Source organism: Agelaius phoeniceus, chromosome Z, assembly GCF_051311805.1.
Source record: "Agelaius phoeniceus isolate bAgePho1 chromosome Z, bAgePho1.hap1, whole genome shotgun sequence".
Lineage (NCBI taxonomy): Eukaryota > Metazoa > Chordata > Aves > Passeriformes > Icteridae > Agelaius > Agelaius phoeniceus.
In genome coordinates, this window is record NC_135303.1 from 61,460,012 (window position 1) to 61,485,743 (window position 25,732).

Sequence of the window (25,732 nt, forward strand, 5' to 3'; positions counted from 1 at the left end):
ATGACCTTGCAACTTTTCATTTTAAAGTAAGGTATGAAAAAGTTCTACAGTGGAGCCATCAAAACTCTAATTATACCTTTTACTCCAAATCATCTTTGGCTTTGTGATACATCTGCTCATACTGAGACTTCTATTTCATAGCTACATTAAACCTTTGTTTCATTGAGTCAATGGAAGCTTTTTTGTCATCAGCCAGTGCCTTCGCCTGAAATAATGAAAGGCCAAGAGCACTGACTATCAAGATAGAAAACTTCAAGATTTGAATAAAATCAGAGCTAAGCATACCTATATTACATAAAATATACAACTATATTAGTGAAGTATCTTTTTCTGAAATGCAGACTTTAATAAATCTCTACTGCTTATCAAGTAGAGATCAGTTCACACACAACCTTGTTACATAAAGTTTTGACTGGCATTAAATATGAAGAAAAGCTGAGAGCTGTTTGTTCATACATATTTTAGACCCACAGCACTTGCAAAAGGGAGTAAACTACAATTTTCACTAATTTCTTTTGTCAGAGAGAAACACATAAATTCAAACTCAGCTGAGAAAAGAATCGTCTATATGTTAATAGTCTGTAAAGCCTCTTAGATAATGAATAACTAATGCAAACACTGATTGGGGGTAAAAATGAAAAAAACCAATGCTCCTTAAAATCGTTCAGCTTTCCTACAGTGCTAATCACAAAGTTTTCCTGACAATATTGAGTAACAGGGAATTTCTTTGATCTTTTGCTGAAGATAATGTAAAATTTATCAAGCTGATTTTCCACATGGAATAATCAAAATAATGTATGGAATATGATTCTTTGGAAATGAAGTGCTTCGAATACTCAAAGCACAGCACTAAAGCACATTATTTCATTCTAAATCTTTTATCCAAAACCAAAACCAGGTATTTTTCTCATGTCATACCTTAGATCCCTTGCTTACTTAACATTCTCACTTTCTGGCTGTGGACTTCTTAATAACACCTTATCTTTAGCATGGAGGGTTACACATTAGCTCTCTTTGGAGCTGAAAATGCTGTATGACTGCAAGCAGGAATAGTGCTTGTGTCACTCAACAAGCACTTGCATTCTAGGCAAACAAAAGCAAGCTGGCCAGTTGTTCATTTCTATTTTGGGGTCATAAGCTGCATAACCTGATAGACAACCAAATATCAAGATCTTCTCCTGGCATTGAAGGCTAAAGTGCAGTGCATCAGTTGGATAAAAGAAATAGGCTAAGTCATATACAAATTATCTTACCTTCAGTGAAATCATCCTAAAATTTTGCAGGAGAAAATAATTTGCTATAGAAGTCAAGCACTACCTACACAGTTAGAATTACTTGAGCTAAGAACTGTGAATCATTCATAACACTGTAGTAGAAAACAGATTAACATATTAAAACATTTAACTACTATAGCCAGGAGAGATGCATGGACTTCATTAGCATATGTCATGTAAAATCACCCTTGTTTCAGGTCTACTATATTTTATGAACTTACAGTGCATAAAACTAAATCCCACTACTTACAGCATATCCTTGCAACTGTGTGTTCTGAATACTTTAATATTTAATTACACCTATAACAAAGATAAATTAAATTATGCTGAATTCATTCAAGCTATCACCATATACTGATTTCATACAAATTATAGTGGAGGGAATTACACCCTTCAATTAACTGTATGTTCTTTGCTTTAAGCAATATATTGATTTAATATGTATAGTGTGTTGAAACAACTTCTGTAAATCCACCAGCTTCTGCGTTTTTGAAAACTAGGAATAGCAAGAAAGAAGTACCTTTCTCTCAAGACTTTCCAATATTTGATTTGAGGTTTTCTCATTTTCTTGATTTGCTTTTAGGCAAGACCTTAAGTCTTCTATCAAGTGTCTTTTCATAGTAACGTCCCTCTCCAACTCAGATATTCTGCAGAGGGAGAAGTTGGACTGCATATCACTGCTAGAAAATTTGGTTAATATGCAACTAAAAGGTATAAAGGCAGTAGACAATCTATCATACCTGTAGCATTAAAGTACTTTCAAAAATGAAAGCTGATGCAGTTCTTGCAATTTACTTGGTTCTCAAGTACTAAACCCAGTTTCAGTCTCTTATTAACAGATCTTTTTCTAAATATGCAATATATTTGTGATTTGATTTTTGCTTGTCTGAACTGAAATCACAATAATACTGAAACTATTATCAAAAAAAGGGAAAACAAACCTGCTGTGCCCACAAAATTCAATTAATTAAATTCCTTTGATGTCTCAATCATTCAAACACTATTTTTTGCAATATTATTTTCAAAAGAAAGTGAAATGGGGAAGACTCCTTTCCTCCAACTGAGTAATACATGGAAATAGTTGAAAAATCCCTATCCCTGTGTGTCAGATGAGATAAAATGCAAAATCTAGAAATAACATCAGCTTTTGTCAGAAACTTCCTGTAAAACCTGCAAAACTCTCATGTACTAAAAAGTAATCTTTGTTCAGTGAGAAAATTATGCCTTATAGAATGCTTCCACCATTATAACACAAATTAATATTTTAAATATAAACATAAGCAATACCTGAATATCTCCAGATATCTGGATTTTTTTCCAATGAAAGCAAAATGAATGGCAGTATATTCAGGAATACAACATTCTTAATACAATGTCAATATTGTATTTTTAAAAAAACCCAGGAATACAATGCATCTAAAAATTTCTTTGATCTATTTCACCTTTATACTCTTACTGCAATTTTGGTTATTATATTTTACTGCTTATAAAAAAACAATATCTATTTTATAAAGAAAGCATGCTATCCAAGAATTATTTTAAATTTGAAATCTTACAGTGGAAAAATTCACTTTGAAACAGAAAATAAACCAATCTATAATGTAATAATTTTTAGGGCTCTCTATTTTTTAAATGAACTATTTTCAGATAAAAAACTGCATTCTTTCTTCAATTAAAAAATCAGAAGGGTTAGAGGAGTTAAAACCTTGGGCAGATAAGAAATTCAGGTACACACAGCTTTTTTTAAAGTTGAGATGGTAATATAATTGAAGAACAGCATCATATCAGTTACAGTAGGTAGAATAAAAATATCAATGGCATATTTGACAATTTTTGAATTTCAAAATGAATAATAGACCTGAATCAATTCAAATAGAAACAAATACAACTGTCCTTTTGAACTTTTTTATGAATATAAGACTAGCTATTTAATCTTATTTAAGCATCTGAACCTTGACATGTCTCTTAGCCCCTAGGCAAAGAATTACTGAATCTGAAAGACTGTGTTTAACAGCGCTGAGGAATTCATTTCAACTCACACCAAGGATAAAATAGCCTGAGTTCCGACCTAAGGTGTTCTTCCTGCCATACAGATACTGTACCTAGCTGCATCAGTTTATGAAAACCGCAATTTAAGCATAAACTGTTCCAGTTTCAAAAACGTCCCTGTAACACTATGCAAGACTGCAGTAAAAAGAACGCGTCGCTCTCCTCCTAAGAGCCGAGGATCAGTTGACGCTGTAGCAATTTTACAGCTGCCACTGGGTGGCACCAGACACAATGGATAGAAGAGGCACCATACTTGGCTGGCAGCTCCCGAATCCATTCTTTTTCCTGGACTTGTTTTTTCAGTGACTTAATGGTGGTCGATTGCTTAGCGATCTCAGTGTTCGAATTCTATATTGAAAAACATTAAAATATAAATAGAGCAGACCGAATTTGATCACAGTCAACAGTAAATTTTGGAAAAAATTATCTGAGTAAATTTCCATATATTTTATGAAGATTCTTAGAAATTAGCTGGTATAAAAGGAGTGTTCTTACTTCCTAGAAACACTTCAGCTGAACTACATTCCTTGGAAAATTTGATGAAAATCAGTACATTTCCATTGTTCTAATACTGTATGGCTACTAGATGTTCTCTGGGACACTTGCAAGCACCAATCAGGACTGCATTTTCTCTTGCATAGCATGGTTAGAATAAAATGTAACAGAAGAGAAGTAGAACTGGATCTTCATTTGAACTATATCTTTGTACGTACAGTTCTACAGCACAAGTAATTACATCTTTACAGAAAGTATGTCCAGTAATTCCTTTCATTTTAAGTATTAAGAAATACAAGACTATTTACAAGAGTGGTTGCTTTTATGTCTCCTGAAATTCAAAGCACAAGACAAAGACATTTCCATTTGTCTGTACTAACACAAATTCTACATTTCACTAGCAACTAGGTATGATCCTAATTTTCAGGCACATGTCATTCCAATGAAGGACATTTATACAGTTGTTGGCCATTGCTCATATGTATATAATAAGAAAAAAAGTGCTTCTATTCCTCCAGGCAATTACACATATCATCTGCCCAAGATCTAAATGCAGAAAAACTGAATCATTCTACAGGAAAAAAAAGAAAAAAAACGAAATTTACAAAAAAAAAAAAAAAAAAAAAAAAAAAAGACATTTACCAAGTAGCCATCTTAGCAATCTGACCATATGCATTGAATGCCATTGCTGACATGGCAGCTCAAGCACACCACATAGAGATATTTCAGAACTCCAAAAGGTGTTGCCAAAAGATACATGTTAAGCATATGCACCAAGTATGTATCTGCCTATATGTATACAGATTTAGCCACCATACTATAGCTTTTTACTCACTATGTATGAACAATAAGCAAACAGATCAGACATGCTGTAAACAATGATACTTCAGGAGAATTTTTCTGCTCAGTGCAGACTTGTAATGCCTATTAACATTAATGGGAGTATTGCACATAACTCTGTGCACCTCAAGGGGAGTATATATTCTTGTGTGCATAGTTAGATGTAAAATATTGTTCTTAATAACTTGTCTAGTCTATTTACTATTATTATAATGTGAGGTATAACCAGAAACTTGTTAAAATGTTGTATGCTAGCAGAATATTCCTGAGTTTCCTGAGACCTGTTTGTGGAGCTTGAGTTCCATTAGCGTAAAGTAGAGCACCCAGTTACGTGCTTTCCACACCAGACACGAACTTGAGTACTTAGGTGGGCCTCTGCACACATTCAGAGGCAAAGACATATGCTTATGGTATTTTGCTTCCGAACTCACCACCCACACTTAACACATTTCCTCCTGTTGGCAGAGATACAAGGAGTCAATACATACAATGTAAACAAGCACTGCAAAGACAGCGCTAAGGAAAAAAAATTAACCAGCAAGGCCAGGTACTTGGACATTTTGAGCTATAATGAAAGCTTTTGCTGCTTAGACATTCAGATATTCAGGAGAATAACTATGCGTCTCATCTTTAAGTCAGCTAGAAAGCCTGGAACAATAATTGAAAACCCTTTGTCAAATTCTTCAGCTAAGAAATGACTTGCAGGACTTAAACTAGCTTTAAATAAAGTTAAGAATTTCAGAAACTTGATTTAAGTAGTTTTTGAGCTCTTAATATTCAAAACTCTCATCCAATTCAGAAAACAGTGAATTTACTCTACTACATACATTTGGGGTCACAGACTATCTCCATCCTAAATATAGTTTTGCATACATGATTTATTTTTTCATTAAAAATTTAATATCTTTAAGAAGGAATTAAAAGTCATGCTAGTATTTTTGATATCAGATTTATATATGCTTGCTAAATATTTCCTCTGCTGCAGAAACAAAAAAACCTTTGATTTTTCAGCAATTTATTTTGCAGTTCACATTTGGCAGACAAATAGAGTAGGCTTCTAGCATGGGTGTTACTCTTAAACTGTTTTAAAAAATAAACCCCATTTTTTTATTTTTCCTACCTGCATAGATCAATTGACTGCTAGGTTTCTGGATAATGAAGATATTCATCTAAAAGGTACAACCCTAATTAACAGCAACAGAATCAGATTATTTAATCCCAAAACTAAAAGCAATACTCAAGAAGACAGTGTGTATGGTTTTAAGACCTCTTTCTCATAATTAAAGCAGATCAATTTATGTGCCTTTTCATGGCTACTCCCTGCTGGCCTCATCTCTTTATCAATGTGACCTACCTTTACTAATCCCTGAATTTAGATGTTATGTATCCAGTGTCCAATAGCCACGATCTGTAATACCATGATTACCATCAACAGCTCAGAGGTCTGAGCATTACCCACACCTCCTGTGCTAGCACAGCTAATCCAGCATTTAGAGTCAGCTACGTTGACCATGTAACAGAGCCTTTTCTCCTAGCTGATCCTTTGGCAGCCTTCTTGCTACTGTTGAGTTTCTTCTAGCAGCACAAAGCTGCACCATTTTGACCTTTTCTCTTTTCTCTACTATTTAACAGAAAACAATTGGAAAAAAAAAAAAAAACTTGAAGACATACTGTTGCAAATATATTTCCTCCAGTGAGAAGAGAAGAAGAATTAATGTGTTTGAGACAGGCCACCTGCTGAGAAAGCTTTCAGAACATCACAGTCGAGTCTCTGCATCATTCACATGCAACAAAATCACCCAAGACTGAAAAGTGAAATCATCAATCAGTCAGTATTTTCCTAGCAGCTAATCTACACAAATACAAAATAATTAAGTCTCTCTGAAGACAAAGACAACACTGACACACACACAACACTGCTGCCCCATTACCTCAAATTCTTTGCTCCACTTTCACATACAGCTATTGCTTTTCTCCTTAGATGAAGAAAGGAATCAACTGAATTCTCATCAAACCAATTTCACAGCCCCTTCCAACAAGATCTACTTAATCATTGTGTGAAAACCCACCAAGGCTCCTATTTGGCCTATTTGATCTGCAGAAATTGTTTTAGAACTTTTAGTTCTGTCTATGAATACATTTCTACTTACCATCAAAGGCAATCTAACACCTAAGCTGCTAATCATTGGCTATGATATACAAATGATAGGCATATGGGAGTATAGGTATGCCTGCTTGACCCAGTTATGAACTACTGCTCATACAAATTATCCTCAGCACTAGATAATCTGTTCTGTCACCTTTAGTTTGCACTGCAGCTGTTTCATCTCTAAATCAATGTTCTTTGAAGGAGCTGGTGTGGCTTCACTCTTGCCAGCAGTTTGAGGCAGATGTTCTCTCAACTTTAATTTTCCTTGTAGATCTTCTTTCTCCTGTTGCCACTTGGCCATGTTGGAGGTCAAAATCTGTTTTACAAAGAGAATAAACAATCACAATTTCATCCTAAAAACATTTCTGCTTGATTGTATGAGATGCTTCTCCAGTTCAGCGTTCAAGAGGAATGCAATTGTATATATCACCTCTAATTACATTGCATAGCTGTTGGTTGAATTCTCTAGTACAGGCAAAGATCAAATCTGGCAGAAAAAAGAAATCTACTACCACTGGAAACAAGCAATTATTTTAAAATTATAGGCAAAATAATTCAATTTTGATTGAATATGTTGCAGTTTCAACTTCAACAAACAAAAATTATCATACGAAATTGTAACAGCAGCTACTGTTGAAACATGTTTACCTAGAGCCTTCCTGGAATTCAGCAATTTTTTCTACACAGAATATGAATACCATGGTGTCGTAGATACCAGTGTGAATTAAGGGTAGTTAAAAGTCAAATCTGTTATAATGGTGACCACTGAAAGCTCACTTCAATTGCTGTGTTGACAACTGCTATAAAGCATACACGCTTCTCTTGGCTTTTGTTTTGATATTTGTAGGGCTTGTAGAGGTTAAAGCAAAGTGGACCAGCTGCACTAACTATATCCTGGTTGGCTGGTCTTTACCTATGTGTTATTTCATCCCTTTCAATGTATGCACCATAGCCAGAGAACTGCACATTCCATAACCTTGACTCTAGGGCTGAAGTACTTAAGTGGTAAAAGACAAGCTGGAGCAGGACAGGATAACAGATGTTAGTTGTTTATTCCACTGGGTAGGTCTTACCACCCTATACTGCAGCCAAAATGCTTCTCACTTAGCAACATAAATGCTAAGTCCAATTAGCAGACGAGCCTTGTTAGGGATTTAGTTCAAATAAATATCATGCAAACAAACTCTCAGTCTTGTTGCACTTGACCGACAACCAACAAGACTTACTCAATCTTTGTACCAATATATTTCACATTACTCCTTTCAGAAGTAATGTTTTAAATAATTGCTTTAATTTAAATAATATTGAATGTTGTTCTGGAAAAAGGGGAACGGAAATAATCTTCATGCTAGTGATTAACTTTCACAAAACTGTAGTCAGCTGAAAGCCAACAATGGCCTAACAGCTCTCTGCGCCTTACAAGGGTTATTAAAATGCTATCTTATTATTCCATGTAAGACTGTAATACAGTAGCTTAACATAAGAAACAATTGTACAAAGTGGTATGGAAATACCTCAAAATGCAAAAAAACCCCTTATTTTGTGAAGAATCCTGATCAGAAGCATGAGAAGATACATGACAGCTTGAAATAACTAAATGTGTGCCTGATTATATGCGGATGCCAAATGAAATATCTAACCATAAATCAAAAAAAATAAACATAAAAAAACCCCAAAACCCCCAACCCCCCCCCCCCCAAAAAAACACTCCTAAAAGCAAATTTAAAAATCCACAAAAAAAGGTGGAAGTTAAGTATTCTATTCTCAAGCAGTTTATTATTTAATTTACAAATTAGATTTTATACAGCTTGATATCATTAGGAAAAAAAATCATATACATGTGTTTATAAAAACATACACTCACATGACTATAATCTGAAGATCATATATACAGATAAAAGAGAGTCACAGTAATTCCCATTATGAATGAGAAAAGAATGCTTGTATATTTTGCATTAGCCTAAAAAAATATCATCGGTACAAGGAAAATTCATCTGGTATTTAAAGTTAAAAATCTAACACTATTTATTTCATATTTACTAAGCGCACTTATTAAAGTCAGTGGTCATTTTACATATGTATCCGAGCTAAGTACTGTTCTTAGTAAAGGAGCTAATCTTTCCATTCCCGTCTGTGTCTGTTGTCATTATTAAACAAGAGAGCAATATTGTATTTTCTAATTGACTATTCCTTAATCTGATATTCTCATAATTACTACATTTACAGAGTAAAAGACAAAATATGGACCATTTCAATAAGAAAAACCAGCAGAAATACAGAAGGACATAGTATAGAAAAATATGACGATTATGTTAATTTGTCCAGTATAACCAATATTTCTACATGCAGAATTTCATGATTCAGTGTCTCTATAATAAATTATTCATAAAAAGAAAAGAAAAAAAATCATAGCTAGATCAATATCTCTGTTCAAAATTAGAAATGCCCGTATCTGCCCAAGATAGCTCACAACATGAATTGCACCGGCTACATTCTCAAAAATTATAGCAAATACATTCAAAAAGAAAAGGTCTTCATGGGACAGGTACTAAAGATGACAGTTGGTTAGAGAAACTACTTAAGGAAGTAGAAAAAAAGATTTTAAAAAAAGAATCTACATGAATTCAGAAACAGCATAAGAACTATGGATGGAGTGAAGGTAGCATATGATGTACAAGGGCCCAACTCGCAAAAGCAGACAGGCATGCAATTGCAATCAGACATTTCACATAACTTGTCTTTTCATACTGCTGTAGATTTTGTAAATGTACTACAGGACTGATAATTCTACTGCATTACTCTTTTATTTTTAACTATTTATCTACTGAACAGTTATGAGAAAATCCTATGTAAATCCATGTGGGATGTAAAAAACAGACTCCCCCTGCCCTATCAAGAGATTTATGCCCAAAAGATAGTCCTTGCATTTTCTTAAGAAACAAGTTCATTACCCTAGCATTCTTCACCACTGCCTATACTTTAGGTCAAGTTTTTAATTATTTTTTAATTTTTCAGACACAACAAAAGTTTTGTGCATGTGCTACCACGGACACAAATCCTGAATGACAGAGAAAAAAGAATTTACTCCAGGGGAAGAGGTCACCAGGATGAAAGGTAGAAGAATCTTCAACATCAGCTAGACCAGATGTTGGTAAAGGCAGCCTACTGCTGTTCCTCTATGATGTAGCGGCCTTTGTCTGCTGCACCTCCTCCAGAGTGTTTTTGGCTTAACAGATGTTTATAGGTTCAATATTTTAACATCCATCTATCTTAATCTCCTTGCTCCTGGTATACCCATGACACTCTGTACTGCTGTTCACAAAGGAGTAAGTGATGAAAACCCAGTTTCTATGCAGTCAGTATAAAACTTCCAGTGACTCAGCAAGGCTGTTCACTATAAACTCTCTGCTCACAGCTGTGTGGAAGGCCCAATGGTTCAACACAGGAAGTTCCTGCTATGGCCTCTTGCTCCCTGGCATCACAATCACTCCATAAGGGGCTTTGGGCTCATTTTACAGAAGTCACTATTCTACTGCAACTGGCATGTATGAATATAACATTTCTGTTGGAAGGAGCTGATACTGTATTGCTACTGAAGGCACACAATCCCCCACATTTATATTTGCAAAATATATTATATAAAAATTATAAACCAGGATGTAAATCAGGCATTCTTGATGCGTTTTTTGAGCAGTGACATAATCATATCTTACTACTCATTTTGTAAACTAAAGCTAATATACTTCGATGTGTAAAATCCCATTTTCTGCAAAGCTTCTCTAAACTCCTGGCAGATGCAAACACTGCTATGTCAGTAAAAAACCTGAAGTTAACACTCACTTTTCTCCTAAGAAACCTTCCTACAGTAGGTAATAGAATACATTTGCCATATGCATAGCTCCTATACAAAGTTCTGTCAGAATTTAATACTGCTTCTATAAATGTTTTAAATAGAACACCATTTTTGCACAGTTTCTGCTTGATCATGAAAAACATACAAAATAAGCAGTACTTGTTGTACACGTAAAACATAACAGAACTTTTCAATCATGCTTGCAAGCAGAGAGCTACGTATTTACGATTTTACTCATTCTCTCAAATATTATTATAACATCATGATAAACCTATTTACAATATCCAATTTATTGTGTCAATCCCACTACTCCTGAAACAAAAATCTTCCTCTGCCTGATGGGTCATAGGAAAAAAAGGTGAAAATTAATAAAGATGTATGTAGCTATCTGAAAAGATATATACCAGACTAAAAAGCTATGGTGAATACTTAATGTGATCATATAGAGAAAAGGCAAATAACTTCAAATCCTCGATCAAGTTCTTTTCATGCAAGTGCTGTAAGTGGTTGATTACTTAGTATTCTAGACATGAAGACAAAATATCAAACAGAAGTCTCTGGTGACTTAATATCCCATCCCTAAATTGAAACAAAGCCCCCCCCAAAAGCAAGACAAACTTCTTATAAAATGTAGAACTTTTTTGTCATTTGTCCTTCTGAAATTTTGGTAAAATCTACCGAATCATTTAGTAGTATTTTTTTTTCAGTCAAATGCAGTTATCAGGAGCTGACTATTCCACAAAATGTCAAATAAATGAAGGTAATATAGAGGACTTTTTGCCAGTGCTTTAGCTAGTTGTTAGACTTCAGTAGCCTTTAGAGACCATTAAGTACCCTTTGGCTAATTGGCCAATGGTAGATTAATCCTCTTTTTATTCCAGCAGCACTATTTTAACACCCTTTGCACTCTGTCAGTGTAGTATCTGAATGACAAAATAATATTGTGCATGAATAATAAGCAGAAAAGTTAAATTAACATTTCATGTTTCACATGCCATACCTATGTGTCAGGGAAAAGAACCCTCTTTTAAAGCCACTGACATTCAACTTTTTTAAACAATCTCATGTTGACACCTTACTGAAGTGAATCTTCCTAATTACTGCTAATTGCCTATCAAGCAAAAAAAAAAATCTTTCCTTGAAGTGCAGTTGTCTGGTATAGATGAACACAGCTCCAAAGTGCATAGTAAAGACAGGCATGACACTTGAGGTGTGCTACATTATTATGAGGTCATACTAAATATGGTTTGCAGTGAACAAAGCAGCTTTTAAGGATGTTTAAGGTACTAAAAATGTCAATCTCTCATGAAGTGTTTAAATTAGTTCCCCGAAGAAAAGTACAGACATTAACCAGCAGATAAGAGGTAAATTTCTCATCTCAGGTATTTTACTAAAGAAAAACATTTGGCCTATTATAGTGGTAACACAATTGCAGTTCATCTGCTTTATAACAGCAATATTTACATTGGAATCGCCCTTTCACATATACAAATTATAAATTCAGCTGTTATTGGAAAAAACATTTGTAATCCCTAACAAGAACTCCTAGACTCAAAGGTTTTGAGTGTCTTCTTAAAACATGTACTATTACTGATCAATCATCACTTATAAAGGGCTATTTGCTAACACTTCATAAACAAAGGTTTTACACGTAATTTTAGTTCAGGTACTTACAGCTGATCTATAGCTAAATTTATTTATAACTTATAAAACCTAGCATTGCAACAGCAACTTATTAAATAATACAAAAAGAAAATCAACAGAATCAGTCCAGACAGGTCCTTTTTAAATCTTGATTTGTTTTTCTTTTTTTCTAAATACTAATAATATCACAAAGATCAAGAGCAGAAAACGTAACTATATTTTAGAGAAACATAAACTGTCATATATAAATGAATTGGAGTTCTCCAAGAAATTAATTCCAATGAATTCTCCGAGAAATTAACTGCTCCTCTAACAACAGACAAGTCTGAGTACAGAACTGTGCAACCAATACATTTTTTAAAAAAATTAGGGAAAATAAGAAAAAAACTTAGTAATACTACAAATTGTATTTTTTAAGATGATGAAACTGCTTCTGATATATGTCATCTGTATAATGATCATACCAATTCAAAGATAAAGGTTTTGTCCTGCAGCAATTCTAATTTAGCCTTCATTTTCTATCACTTCAATTTCATGTCTCTGTACAAGTAAACATTGCTGTATCCCATGTCTAATTTCTGTACATATTAAGAACACTATCTTGCTTTCATACTAAAGCAGATGCTGCACTCCATCTGTCCTTGCAGATTTCAAGGGAATATAAGGACTATTAACTATTTATTTAACAGTACTTCCACAAGTAGTTTCATAATGATCAATTATATGATCACAACTGTATGATTTAATTTTCGTTGTGATTGATTTTCCAATATGGAGATGTAAACTGACAAAATATACAAATGTGCAGGACATTGTCTGAAAGGCCTTAATAGTTAAACAGAAAAACTACAGAACTTGAAGAAAACAATATTTAATAAAAATAAAAATAGTCAGTGTTTCAGTATATACTATATTTGAACTTATTTGAAGGTTTAATATCTGCTAGACACAACCCAGTTCATTATAACATTTTACTACAAATAAATTAAAAATGAAAATATAACTGGAGACATGTCATGACACTTTGTCCCATTTGAAAATATCTGAGTATTACAGCAAGCCAGATGTGAAGATGTGGCTGAAGTTCAAAACCAATGTTTTCATGTTTCCACCATTGCTATTTAAATAAATACTAATAAATACTAGTCTTCCAACACCTAACATGCTGTGCACATCGAGTAATGCTATATACAGGGAAAGACTTCCAGCTGATGCATAAAATTTTCTCCAAGACTTGCATGGTTTTATACTTACTAGGGAATTTTCAATATAAAAGATCCATGCGATCTTTTGTAGTTAGGACCAGGTTTTACTGCATGGGTTTTTTTTTAAAACTAGACAGTATTTATCTGATTTCCACCAAACATGAGAGTTGGGGCAAACTCATAAAGATTGAATTTTTCATCTAGGGTCAGGGATAGTGCTTGCCATATTCCCCCTGCTTAATCTTAACACATCTAAGCACTGCAAATGAACTGCTTGCATGAGAGCCAGTCAGGGAATTTCACAATCCCTACAACTCATTACAAATTTAACAGCAGCAATACTAAGTATTCATATGTTTCAGATAACACATACAAATATGCTGCACTAAAACTCATTGGGGGAAAAAATTAATAATGCTTCCATCTGGTTTCAGTATAACTCACATAAAATAGAGAGAAACCAAAATGAAAATGCTATTTTAAAGACTGTGTTTAAACTTTCTTTTGATTTACCCACTTAGTTCCAAAGCATATAGCTTTATATCTTTAGAAACGAAAGTTATTTTTAAGAGAATATATAAGAGGGAAAAAACAAAAACAAAAACAAAAGAACTGAAAGAATGGTGAAATATTAATTTAACCTCTCCTCATTTCCATGTGTTTTAGAGAGTGAAGCCATTTTCTACTAAAATATTTCTGCATCTCTAATGTAAGTGGGCAGGAAATCTGTACTTGTAGGGAAAGCTGTTCCCTCTCCCATATTACTCTTTATATATTATTTTTCTTTACTCAAATTTCAGATTTTCAACTGTTAAAGACCATTCTCTTTCAACATACTTTGAGAAAGTGATGTAAATATTTAAAAATAAAAATTACTAACATGTAAGTAGGCTATAGGCATTCTCAGAGTTGGTTGCAATATTCAAGGAACAAAATGTAAAAAGATAGCTCTATGCTTAATTTTGTTCAATTATTTAAGTATCTCATTTTTAGCCACTTCAGATATTAATATTAATAAAAGCAGAAAAAATGTCCTCAGAAGGTCTTCTCATTTGTTTTTATGCAGATAGCTGAGTAAAAGCAAAATATTTTAAATATAAATTGTATTGACAAACTTAGGTAATGGAGAAGTTCTATATTCTCATAGAGAATGAGAAACATAGAAATAAACAACAAAGAATTGTAGGAAAAAAAATATTAAGTATCTGGAAGGAATTTTTCTAATCACATAAAGGTGATGTTATACAAATATTTATTTATTATTTACATTTTTATAAAAGTAAACAAAGACATTGCTAACCTCTTCTGAGAGGTATGAGAAAGCTGATGACAAACATAATGGGGAGGATGCAAAGACAGGAATATTCTTCAAAATAATGAACTGCATTTAAAAATTATCACGAAATGTACTTCATATAAATTAAATTAGTATTTCATCCCTGGATTCTTGTAAATGAACCCCCACAGTCTTATCTTTAATTCGTAATTTATATTATCATCAGAACCCTCACTAAAATTACAGGCATAAATGAACAGTTTAGGGTAAAATATTCTTTATATTACTATATTATTTATATACTATTTAATATCTGAAGAGACCATCACATGAAAAAGCCATGTTTTCAGTCTAATGCATAAAGTGAAATATACTTTCTTCTATCATGATTATCATCAACATTATGACTCACTTGGGGAATTTATTATTTTCCCATACATGAACAGTTTGAGGACAACACTGCAATTCTAAATCCCAGCATGAACGAGACCTACAGCTACTCAGTAGTTCCCTCACTCTCTTCTGCTGGTTTTACCAAGATAAGAGTATAGACAAAATGACCCATTTTGTGCACACAATACCCTAAAGACCACAGGATTACCTTTCAACTCAAAAATAAAGAGAAGACTGTGTACAGTTCAGCCACCAAAGAGCAGATGCTTTCCCAGTGCCTGAGGATCTCGTGAGATGTGCTGTAGCTATGGTTAGTCATAGTCTCCACTACTGAGAAAGGAACTGAAGATCTTGGCACATTACGCAGCAGAAGTAGAATGGAGTGATGCACAGTAAACCTGAGCATGATACAAGCCATGGGAACAGTCCATGACTACCTCATTAATTCCCAATTAAGCCTTAGGAGAGCAAATCAGACCATACAAAAAGTAGTAAGAAAGGATAAATACTCTTCTACCTCCTCTAGCAGTTACTGAGTTATGTGAGGTTCAGGCATTTCAGGCAAACCAGCATCTAGTCAAAACTACAAAATTCTCCCCTTGAATTACAAGGACAGAAAGAGTGTCTGACTTTGGTAGGGATGCCATAGAATCCTGGGAACTAGCACTCATTCTCTACAACAATGTGGAGTCTAAGACAGAGAATAATTAAGACAATCCCAAAGAGGAAACACTGTAGATATGTATTTTTAAAAAGGAATCTCAGGTAGTTCTCTTGTCTCAGAGGCGTTCTTGTTGCAACATTTTTTTTCTACTGTTGTAGAAGATGTCTTAGCTCTTGATTCCCATTCCTTTATGCCTAGAAAGTCTAAAAATTCCCCCCAAACAAAATAAAGCAACCAACCAAAAAGTCAACCTACCAACCAACCAACCAAAACAACAACAACAAATGACAAAAAAAAAATCAAACCAACAAACTTTAAGAAAGTTCATGCATAATCCTTGGTAAAGTGATAAGAATGGCTTGTATTCCTGGCTGGTATATCCTGGAGGTATGTTTCAAAATTTCTTCCTGTAGTGGAAGGGAATAGCCAGGACAACAGAGCACCAGCATTACCTTTGAACACATAAGCTTAGAGAACTGTGAGAATGAGAAATTTGAGTAAGATGCAAGCTCCAATAAAAATGCCAATTCCCTTCGTGCAAAACAATCTAGACAAAGAAATCTCACTGTGTGACAGGTAAAATAATGTCAGACAGGAAACTGGTGCTTTTCAGATCTATCAGCACAGAACTGGTGAAGATTCCTCTTCTGAAATCCAAAGGAGTCCAAAAGAACACTTGTTCTTGAAGGACAAGATGTGGGACCTGTAACTGGTCCTCCTTTCTGATCACTGATAAAATCTTACTAGAAACCAGAGAGTAATAAAATGCATGGAGGAAAAGGAGGACTTGGAATCCAAGAAGAGTTTTCAAGGACTAGCTTCTAGTTCAAGATCCAGTTCGAGCTTCTAGCATTCAAACTCTTCTCTATTAAGGTATCTTTCCTGTGCCAGTTATCTTTAAAAAAGACCTTCCATTTTGAGAATGGGGACAAAAAAATTATTTGCTAAATAAGAAATACATTAAGATGTGAAGAATCCATTAAACACAGCACATGTACCACACAGTATAAGGAAAATATTAATGAAAATTTTTGTTTAAATGCAGAGAAGATTCTCCTGGCAGCCATCTTCAGTATCCTCAGAGAGAAAATGTGCATTATATAGAAGTGGTCTTTTTTTGGAAAATTAAATCCATTCTCTTGAAAGGATATGGAAGCAAAAACAGATCACTAATTTTAAATGGTCCTTTATCCATGGAAAGGTGGGTGTTACACTTCGTCAGTCTTTTACTATTAATCTGTTATTATTTTTAGATTTTATTAACAACAGACCTTCAACCTTTCCTCATTCTTGTTATGCTTTATACTTAGCAAAGTTCTTGTTCCTTTCTTCCAACATATGATTTGTGTGTGGTGCCAAACCAAGGTGCAATATTACACAGAGTACCTTGACATTGCTGAGTAGAAAAGGAAATGTCCTCTGTGAAACTCTCTGTAAAAAATAATGCCTGACAAGCTAGCAATGGCTCTGCTATGAAGAGCAGTAGTTTGACAAGCTGGTGGCCCTCATGCTGTGAAGTACCTTTGTGCCCCTAAGAAACACAATATTTGTTCAGCCTGTGTGGATCTTTGCAAAATCAACACACCTATCTGCAAGACAAAATAAATCCCACCAACCCAAACAAAACCCAAAACAAACAAAAAGCCACAACCCAATCCCAAACCCAACCAATGACTATTTTGCCTTTTCCTACAACTTGCTGAGTTTTACTTTATGCTGGATTTCACATGTGGTAGTCTTGTAAAGGGAGGGATAACATGTAAAAATTAAGGCTTCATTTATGCATGTATTTTTCATGACCAACAGCAGCAACTCTCTCCCCTCTAGGTTTACTGTTTACATACAAATGCTGGAAAACATTTGAAAAAGTAGATAGCAAGAACATTTCTGTGGTCATTCACAAGTGCCGTTTCAATTAAATTCCAATTTTGTCCTTTGGGATTCAAACTACAGAAATTATTTTTGAAAAATAAAAGAAAATTCCTGCTTTGGAAAAAATTCCCAAGACAGCCAACTCAGAACTTTAGTTCAACAAAACTTCTTTTTTCTTACCTAATAACTGATTTTTAAATTAAATAAAAGAAGACTTTAAAAAATATTTTAATGTTTAAAATTGAAAAAAATGTTATAATTTTTTTTTGTCATGGCTAACTTTAAAATTGTTACTATTATAACCACTTTGGAAAGAAAAAATGTAAACTAAGAATTACAGTTTTCTGTGTCTTTTTTATACCTGAAAACAATTTTTTAAACTGAAACACCATCTATAAGGAGGTCTGGAAAAGTGACAAATAGAGGAATAGTACATGGAAGTTTGGGGATTTGTTACATACCTTAGTTTTCAGTATTTTTTAAATAACCTGCTTCTGATACTAGCAAAAATGTGCAGCCATTCTCAATCGTATTTATAAAGAAAGAAAATATGTAATTATCAATATTATGACAGTTTTACTTGTAGAGACTGTCACACACCCTTTCTGACCACTATTACTTAATGAGATCTTACTGACAAACATGAATTGCCACAAATCTCTACATTCAAAATAAAGCAAGGAAAGTTAAATTCCTTTAGAAAATCTAAGGCGAGTTTCCTACTTGCAGCTGTACAGGAATCATTCACTTGCTACAAAGAAAACAAAAATTACACACTTGCAATGCTTGGATCACTTTCACTGACTTAAAATCTTGTTCTCCCAAGCAACTTAAAAACCTGAGAAAACCAGCAGTATGTCTACACTGTACAGGGTGTTCCCAGTGATAATCATACTTTCTTCAACACCTAATACAAAACACAGACATTGTTTTAACAAATACCACTTGGCTGACCTAGAAGATAGGATGAAGGAATAAGAAAGTCACGTCCAATTCCTCATGGATTCTCATCTTGAATCCTGGATTTTGCACAGTTTACCTTACGAACATGATCCGAGTGACATTTCACAAATTCCTGGATAAATGTTGCTACACTCTGCCAGCAGAGAGACTGGCTGTGTCATGCACAGATCAATAATAGCACTATGTTTCATCAGCCTCAAAATCAAAAGTGCTTCATCTGGCAAAAGCCATGGCCCTTGAGGATCTGACATATATAAAATGAATACTGTGCACACGATGTCTACAACAAAAGCTGCTAGTGTACAGACAAGTCTAGAGACACACACTACAGTATATGGAAACAGGAAAATATGTGTTTGTATATATAAAGTTTTTAACTCCTATTTATGAAGAATGTCATAAATAACACAAACCAGCAGCCGAATAACAGCAATGAAACTGAACTTTTATGACGCCTGACAGAAATATAAAAAATGCAGGAAAACCCAATATTCAGAGTCCTTGGAGGAATTCTCAAGAAAATAAAAGGACATTTTCAACTGTACACAGTAGTATCTATGACAGTGGGCTGCAATAAAATGCACACTAAGCTATATATAATGACTTCTGATCAAAATTATGTTAATTAAAAATATGCTTTTATCTTCTTCAGAGTAACTATGCAAAATAGAAGTCTTGAGACTGTCAGTCATCAACCTGTAGTTTCACTCCCCAATATAGGCCTTCCTAAAATAACAACAGAAATTTATGCCTCCTATCACTTAGGCTTCCTCATATCTTAGTCTTTTGGTGACAGAGATTGTAAAGTTTTCAAATAAGTGCAGCATAAGAAGCAGGGTGCAGATTTTTAATTGAAATTACTTTTTATTAGAATGCATCTCCCTCATTTTTCTCATAGGAAATTTAGTCTTTTTTTTTTCCTGCCAAAGTTTATATTGCAAACAATACTTTGGGAAGTAAGTATTTTTACTGTTTTGAAGTCAAACTTTTAACAAACTATCTCAGCTTGAGGACTTTATCAAGATTTAGACTAAAAAAAAAATAAAATTGGACTGTCTCTATGCCCCCAGTGAAAATGGAAAGCTTTTTCCTTAGAAAATATCATGACTACCTCACTAAAAATGTATTTTCTTATGCTCAATCCTCCTGGTAAAATCAGAAGTATATATTAAAAAAATCATAATTTATCTTTCCTTTTCTGCATTTTCCTTTACCAACTTACATACTACCCAAAGTAAATACTTTAACCTTCACTCAGCTCTGCAATCAGCAAAATTTAAAGGGTTTTACAGGAGTAACATAATCCTATATTCTGTATATATTACAAAAAAAAGCCATTTTTCCTTCTCTGCGTATCTTCTGCTTAAGACTGATGATCTTTAAATGCTCCTCTTGCACACCATGGAATGGTCCTTTTCTTTAGGTTACTTCATTTTAATATCCACCTTCCCTGTGCCGTGACTTTGTATGTGTATGTCTTCAGTCATGATGGCTTTAATTTAATGCTAAAATGGCTCTCAGAATTTCTCTTCCTTATAACCTGATGTTTTATCACTATTGTAGCAGTCTTGCTTGGCTTCAGGGAGATTCTTAAAAACAAGTGGTTTGACTATCTTAAATTTATCATCCATGTTTACATCTCTTTTCTGCAGCACTAAACTCATTTTAGCATTAATTTAAAAAATACTGGTGCCCAACTGAGCTCAATGACGTAAACTCACTTCCATCATTGCTTCAGGTGAGCAGTGTTATTGAAGTTGAGAATTCACCTTCCTGTTCATACTTCCCATTTATTAAGCTTTTGCCATCAAACAAATACCTCTCTGTTACTTTTTCATGCATCCTACAGACCCAACATTTTTTCTATTCCTTTAACAAAAAATCTGCCTACAGCCAACCACAAGCAGCGGATTTCTCTCCAATTCTTCCTTTTTAGATTAGTTGGCCAATATCATTGCAGTTGTCTGACTCCAACTGGCAAGAGTCAATTACAGTCACCTAAAAATTACAGATCTCATATCTGCTATGTTTCTATCTTTGCTATTTTTTTAACCTCTCTTTATTAGACTGATGACTCTACAGGATTTCTTTTTCTCAGACATTTAAATTTGAGTTACCTGCTAACCTGCTCTCTGAAAACCTCACATTTGTTCTCTGGAACAACATACTTTCAAATCCTTCCTATAAGTTTTGAAGTGCTTTTAAAATTAATTTAATTTGGATTCTGTGTATTAGAACTATACACATTATTCTAAGACCAGTCAAATTATGCCAGTCCAAGAAATCATATTCTTTCCATTCCTCTTATACAGACTCCAGTTCATACATTTGAGGACTGTATTTTTTAAATTGGCAATTCAAATTTTTTAAAATGGCAATGGGAGTTCATGCTCAGCATTACCTCCTATGACTCTAATTTTTCTTTAGAGTCCCTGGTTCCCAAGAGATAGCCATTCAGCCTCACTCAATGTGAAACTTGAGCAGTGTATTGGTTTTCATTATGATGTAATGATTTGCTCATTAAAAACACTGTGAGATCATAACAATCCACACTTTTCAATCAGACTCTGGTGGATGATTAAAAGCTTAAGAGTAGTTGTCAGTGACTGAAGGTATCCTATTGCACTGGCTTGGATTTTTTATGCTGTCACTAATTTTTAAAAAATGATTGCAAGATTTTACTTCTAAAACAAACAGCAAAAAGACGGTCATTTATTTCATAGTATATCCAGATAAAATAGATATGTAAGGTGTAAACCATTATCCTGGTGAAACTAATAATGCTATCATTGATGTGAGGGATAAACTGAAAAATTAATTTCATGGTATGTGAGATTCTGAGCTAGTGAAAATGATTAAGGGGTACTTATATGCATCAATTTAACCTTAAGGCATGACTTGAGACATTGAGTCTCCATTGTGTTCCATGTAGCAATGCTTAGCTCAATCCAAATTCTATGTAAAAGCAAGTATGGTGGATACAACTTTTTAAATTTGATTTCATATTTACACTTCAAAAAGCAATGACTGTTGCACAGAGGCACAAAACAAAAATGAATGAATCTGCTTATAAAACTTCTGAAACTTTCAAGTCATAGAGCTACTACTGTAAACCCTATTCATCCAACTCCTTAGAAAATGCAACTCCTCCAATAAAGAACTGTCTGTCACCAATTCCCCTAGTCCATGTATATACCTTGCTAACCATATTAAGCATTCTCCTCCACCAATCTTCTGTTCTGTATCTTTACATTGAGAAAAATTTATTTCACAAATTAGGACAGGAGCAAAGGAAAGGAGAAGTAACATAGAGGAGTCCATTGGAGAGTGCAGGAGAATCAACTCACTTAATGTTCACAATACAAAATTATCTCCCCAGTTTCTCATGAGTCTTGAAAACTTTTCTTAAGAACATAATTGGGAAAACATTTATTTAGGCTGAGAAAAAGAGTGACTGTTAGGTAAAAATCCATCACAAAAACCAGGAAGAGAACTGGAACTTCCAAGGGAGGATATATGGCTGATGGAAACCCAAAGCACCTACTTTTGGCATGTCATTTCACATTCTATTAGAATACTAAATCAGAGAATATCAACAAAAATTTTTAACTACATCCCCTGTTGTTGCTCCTTCTCCAAAGGTTGAAAACAAAAAGGAATCCCTCACTATAGAGAGATGTATATGCAAGATTAGAGACAATAAAACTTAATTTTACCAGGATAAGTAGGATGTCTTGAAATTTCCTTGAACTCTGGAAATAAGCACATGCATAAAAGGTTTAGTAAAATCATTTCCATAGTTAATAGCAGTAGTTATTAATGAATAATTAATGGACTGCTCTGGTGAGTAAACCTAAGAGTACTGGTCCAACTGCAACACAAACAGGTTTTCTGTGACAATCTTTTAGAAAATAGAATCTGCCAGATCTGAAATGTAATCTCTTGGCAACATATGAATAATTATTCCCAAATCAATGACCTTCTTTGCTTGAGATTTATTGGTGAATAAATATCCTCTGACAAAACTATATATTATCTGTAGGACTTTACATAGTAGAGAAGGTTCAAGAATCCAGTGCAGCTTTATGCTTAACTTTAATTACTAAGCAGATCACAGTGAATTCAATAAAAACACTCATGTGAACACAGAAGGAAATCCTATTATGATAGTATATGTTGAGTTTTTCCAGGTCTCAAGATGTATCTTATTTGAGAATTTTTTTTAGAAAAAAAAAATGCAAATTGAGTTCTGTTTTGGTTCAGGGTATTTTTTCCAATAGTAAGATTAAGAGCAAATGCAAAGGAAAGTTTGATCAAATCACAGGAAAGGTGAATAAAAAAGCTCATATCACATGAAATTAATAACATAAAAGTTACAGGATATCTTCTGTATCATCTATATAATCTAAATGTCTGTTCCATTACTATATTAAGCTACTGGATATAGATATATTAGCTATACTTACAGAAATGTGTACAACCTTACAACCTCTGTAATATTACAATAACATGCTAATTCTTTTGATGCAGGTTCTTTCTTCTAATATAGAAAAATGCTTCTTAGCATATGCTGATGTAGCAGTAACTTTATACAAAGTTTATTTCTATTAATTACTATTTTTGCTTAATTTAGTCTTCCAAATTTCAGTAATTCAAAAACTTTCAATAAATTTTTATCATTCAGATATTCTATAGATATAATTAAAATTATCTAATGTACATAATAGAAATATCTTTTTATGCTACCAGAGAAAGAAGAAAATCCAAAACTCAGCTTAGAAGAGGTGACACTAAAATGCAGAATCTTTCATGAACTTAATAAAAATACACAAATTGTCTGGAGTACATCCATGTAAGAGACTTCAAATATATAAAACCAGGACATTTATAGAAGTGTTTTGACATGAAATAACTGGATAGGTTTACAACCATTTCTAACTGGACTACATTTATCTAGAAAGCCCAAAAAACTCTGTCCAAGTAATTACACATTTCCTGGAATGAAGAAAATGTGAGGAAATTGCAAAAGCAGTTTCAGCTACTGCAGGAGAATTACAAATAAAATTTCATTTATAATTTCAAATTTATTCCTAAAATTTACTTTAAGAAAACAAGCATACATAAATCGTTATATATATATATGTATGTATATATAAAATATAATACTTATATTAAGTGTGATAATGCATCTTTAAAGAGTGAAAAAAAACTTCAATGAAAACCAGAATTTAAGTGACATCTTTGCATAAAATAATACTTCAGTCAATAATTTTCAATGCATCTAAATTTATCATCAACTTCTTCTTCGTTTCAGTGCAACCGAAGAATACTAAATTAGCGGATTTACTTTTATTTGGGTACATAAGAGAAGTGAAGCTGTGATGCTGGTTTTGCAGATGCAACACCGAACTCTGGCCTATGCTTTGATACACTGAGCAATAAAAAGTAGTCAAGAGAATATGTAAAGTAAGCCACAACCTTTAAAGAATAAAAAAGCTTCCTTTAGCACTTTACTTTTCTACTTTTCATGCTCATACCTTTCTATCCTTGAGATAATCTACTAGATAAACAAACTAAGATCTCAGGGGAAAAGAGTTCCCTTAAAATTCAAAGAAAAGTAAAAATCAAATAGCTAAAATAAAGTCTGGATGTGTATTTAAAATGCAGCCAGAAAAAAAAAGTGAAAAAAGTGTAGTCTGGCTCAGATTTAAAATATGCTTCTAAAAAAAATTAAAAGCACCTTCCCAGTTCAGCAAAAGCATAGCAATATATCTGCAGGAAGGCATCTGAAAAAAACTTTACTGAAACCTTCACATTATCCTCTTCAAAGAATGTGTCAGCATTTGACCAGTCGACTTGTTATTATTCTGAGATTCAATTTTGCTGAAGTAGACTTACACAGACACTATGCAATTGCCCACAGTATTCTGTAAAGAAATGCAGCTTTCCTATGACATCATCTGAGAAACACTGGAAGTGCAAAAATATGGTACATTTGAGCAGTGGACATTTGAATAGCCTTCACATGAATAAGAGAAGCGCTAGTGACTTAAACTACTTATGGTTTTAATTTCTTTTTCAATATAATTTTTATGGATTTTTGCCACAAGAATGACACTGCATAAAACTAATTATGATTACTGTGTTGTATGCAATAAAAACCCTCTTTTTATAAGTACTGAATGATAGAAATGAGTAGAGGGAACACTAAACCTTAGAGAAAAGATCCTGAATTTCCCCAACAATGTCTTCTAAATGCTTTTCTTAGAAACTAAGAAAACAATAAATACCATGGCTTCCACATTTAGTATCTGCTCCAGCTGTGATTTCTATACACCAATAACAAAATGTAACTACTGTACTTCTTGTACAGATGGTCTTGACTCAGTGTTAATGTAAATCCTTGGAGAATGCAAGTGTTGATTCTCACATGTGCAGTCACTTCACAGCCATTTTTTTTAAATATGCAAGGAATTGCTTTTGCAGAAATCAAACAAAGCCAGATATCTATATTACTGCAAAGCATTTATAAGGCCAAACAAAACCAGAACTTAAATCCAGAATTCTGAACTCTTAAGAGCAGACAAATATACACTACATACATGCTTGGGTGGATTTTCAAGAAAAATACACAAAACCATGCATGTAGATGTTGTGAAAACCAGCAGATAGTAGAGAGTCCTTAAGTTGCATGAACTGTAAAATCTGTCTCAAAATGAACATCTGGAATATTTAAATCTTAAATCTAGAGTTGATCTTCTAGAGACCCTGGGGATTAAAATGAAGGACTGACTGCAGAAACATCTGTCCTTGTCTGCTAAAGCATTTATTCTCTTCAATAAATTCAGGCAAAATGGCATCTTGTCCAAGCCATGATGTTAATGTTAACAGTCGCTAGACAGCTAAACTTACCTTAGCCTAGGACCAAAAGTTCACTATTAATGTAAGCTTACCCAGAAGCTTACCTTCTACCTCTCAAGAAAATTCTAAAATCTAAAGTAACAAAAGTATTAACAAGAAAACCTTAAAAAACATTATTTCCCTTGCAGTATCTT

At 33.6% G+C, this 25,732-nt stretch overlaps 1 protein-coding gene across 1 annotated transcript in view; it reads right to left on the bottom strand.

Moving 5' to 3' along the window:
- CNTLN (centlein) overlaps nucleotides 1–25,732 on the bottom strand; it is a 180,616-nt gene that overhangs the window by 27,221 nt on the left and 127,663 nt on the right. The window contains 4 exon segments of the mRNA XM_077172188.1: nucleotides 77–205; nucleotides 1,795–1,921; nucleotides 3,577–3,671; nucleotides 6,959–7,123. Coding sequence (XP_077028303.1) covers nucleotides 77–205; nucleotides 1,795–1,921; nucleotides 3,577–3,671; nucleotides 6,959–7,123 — 516 coding nt within the window.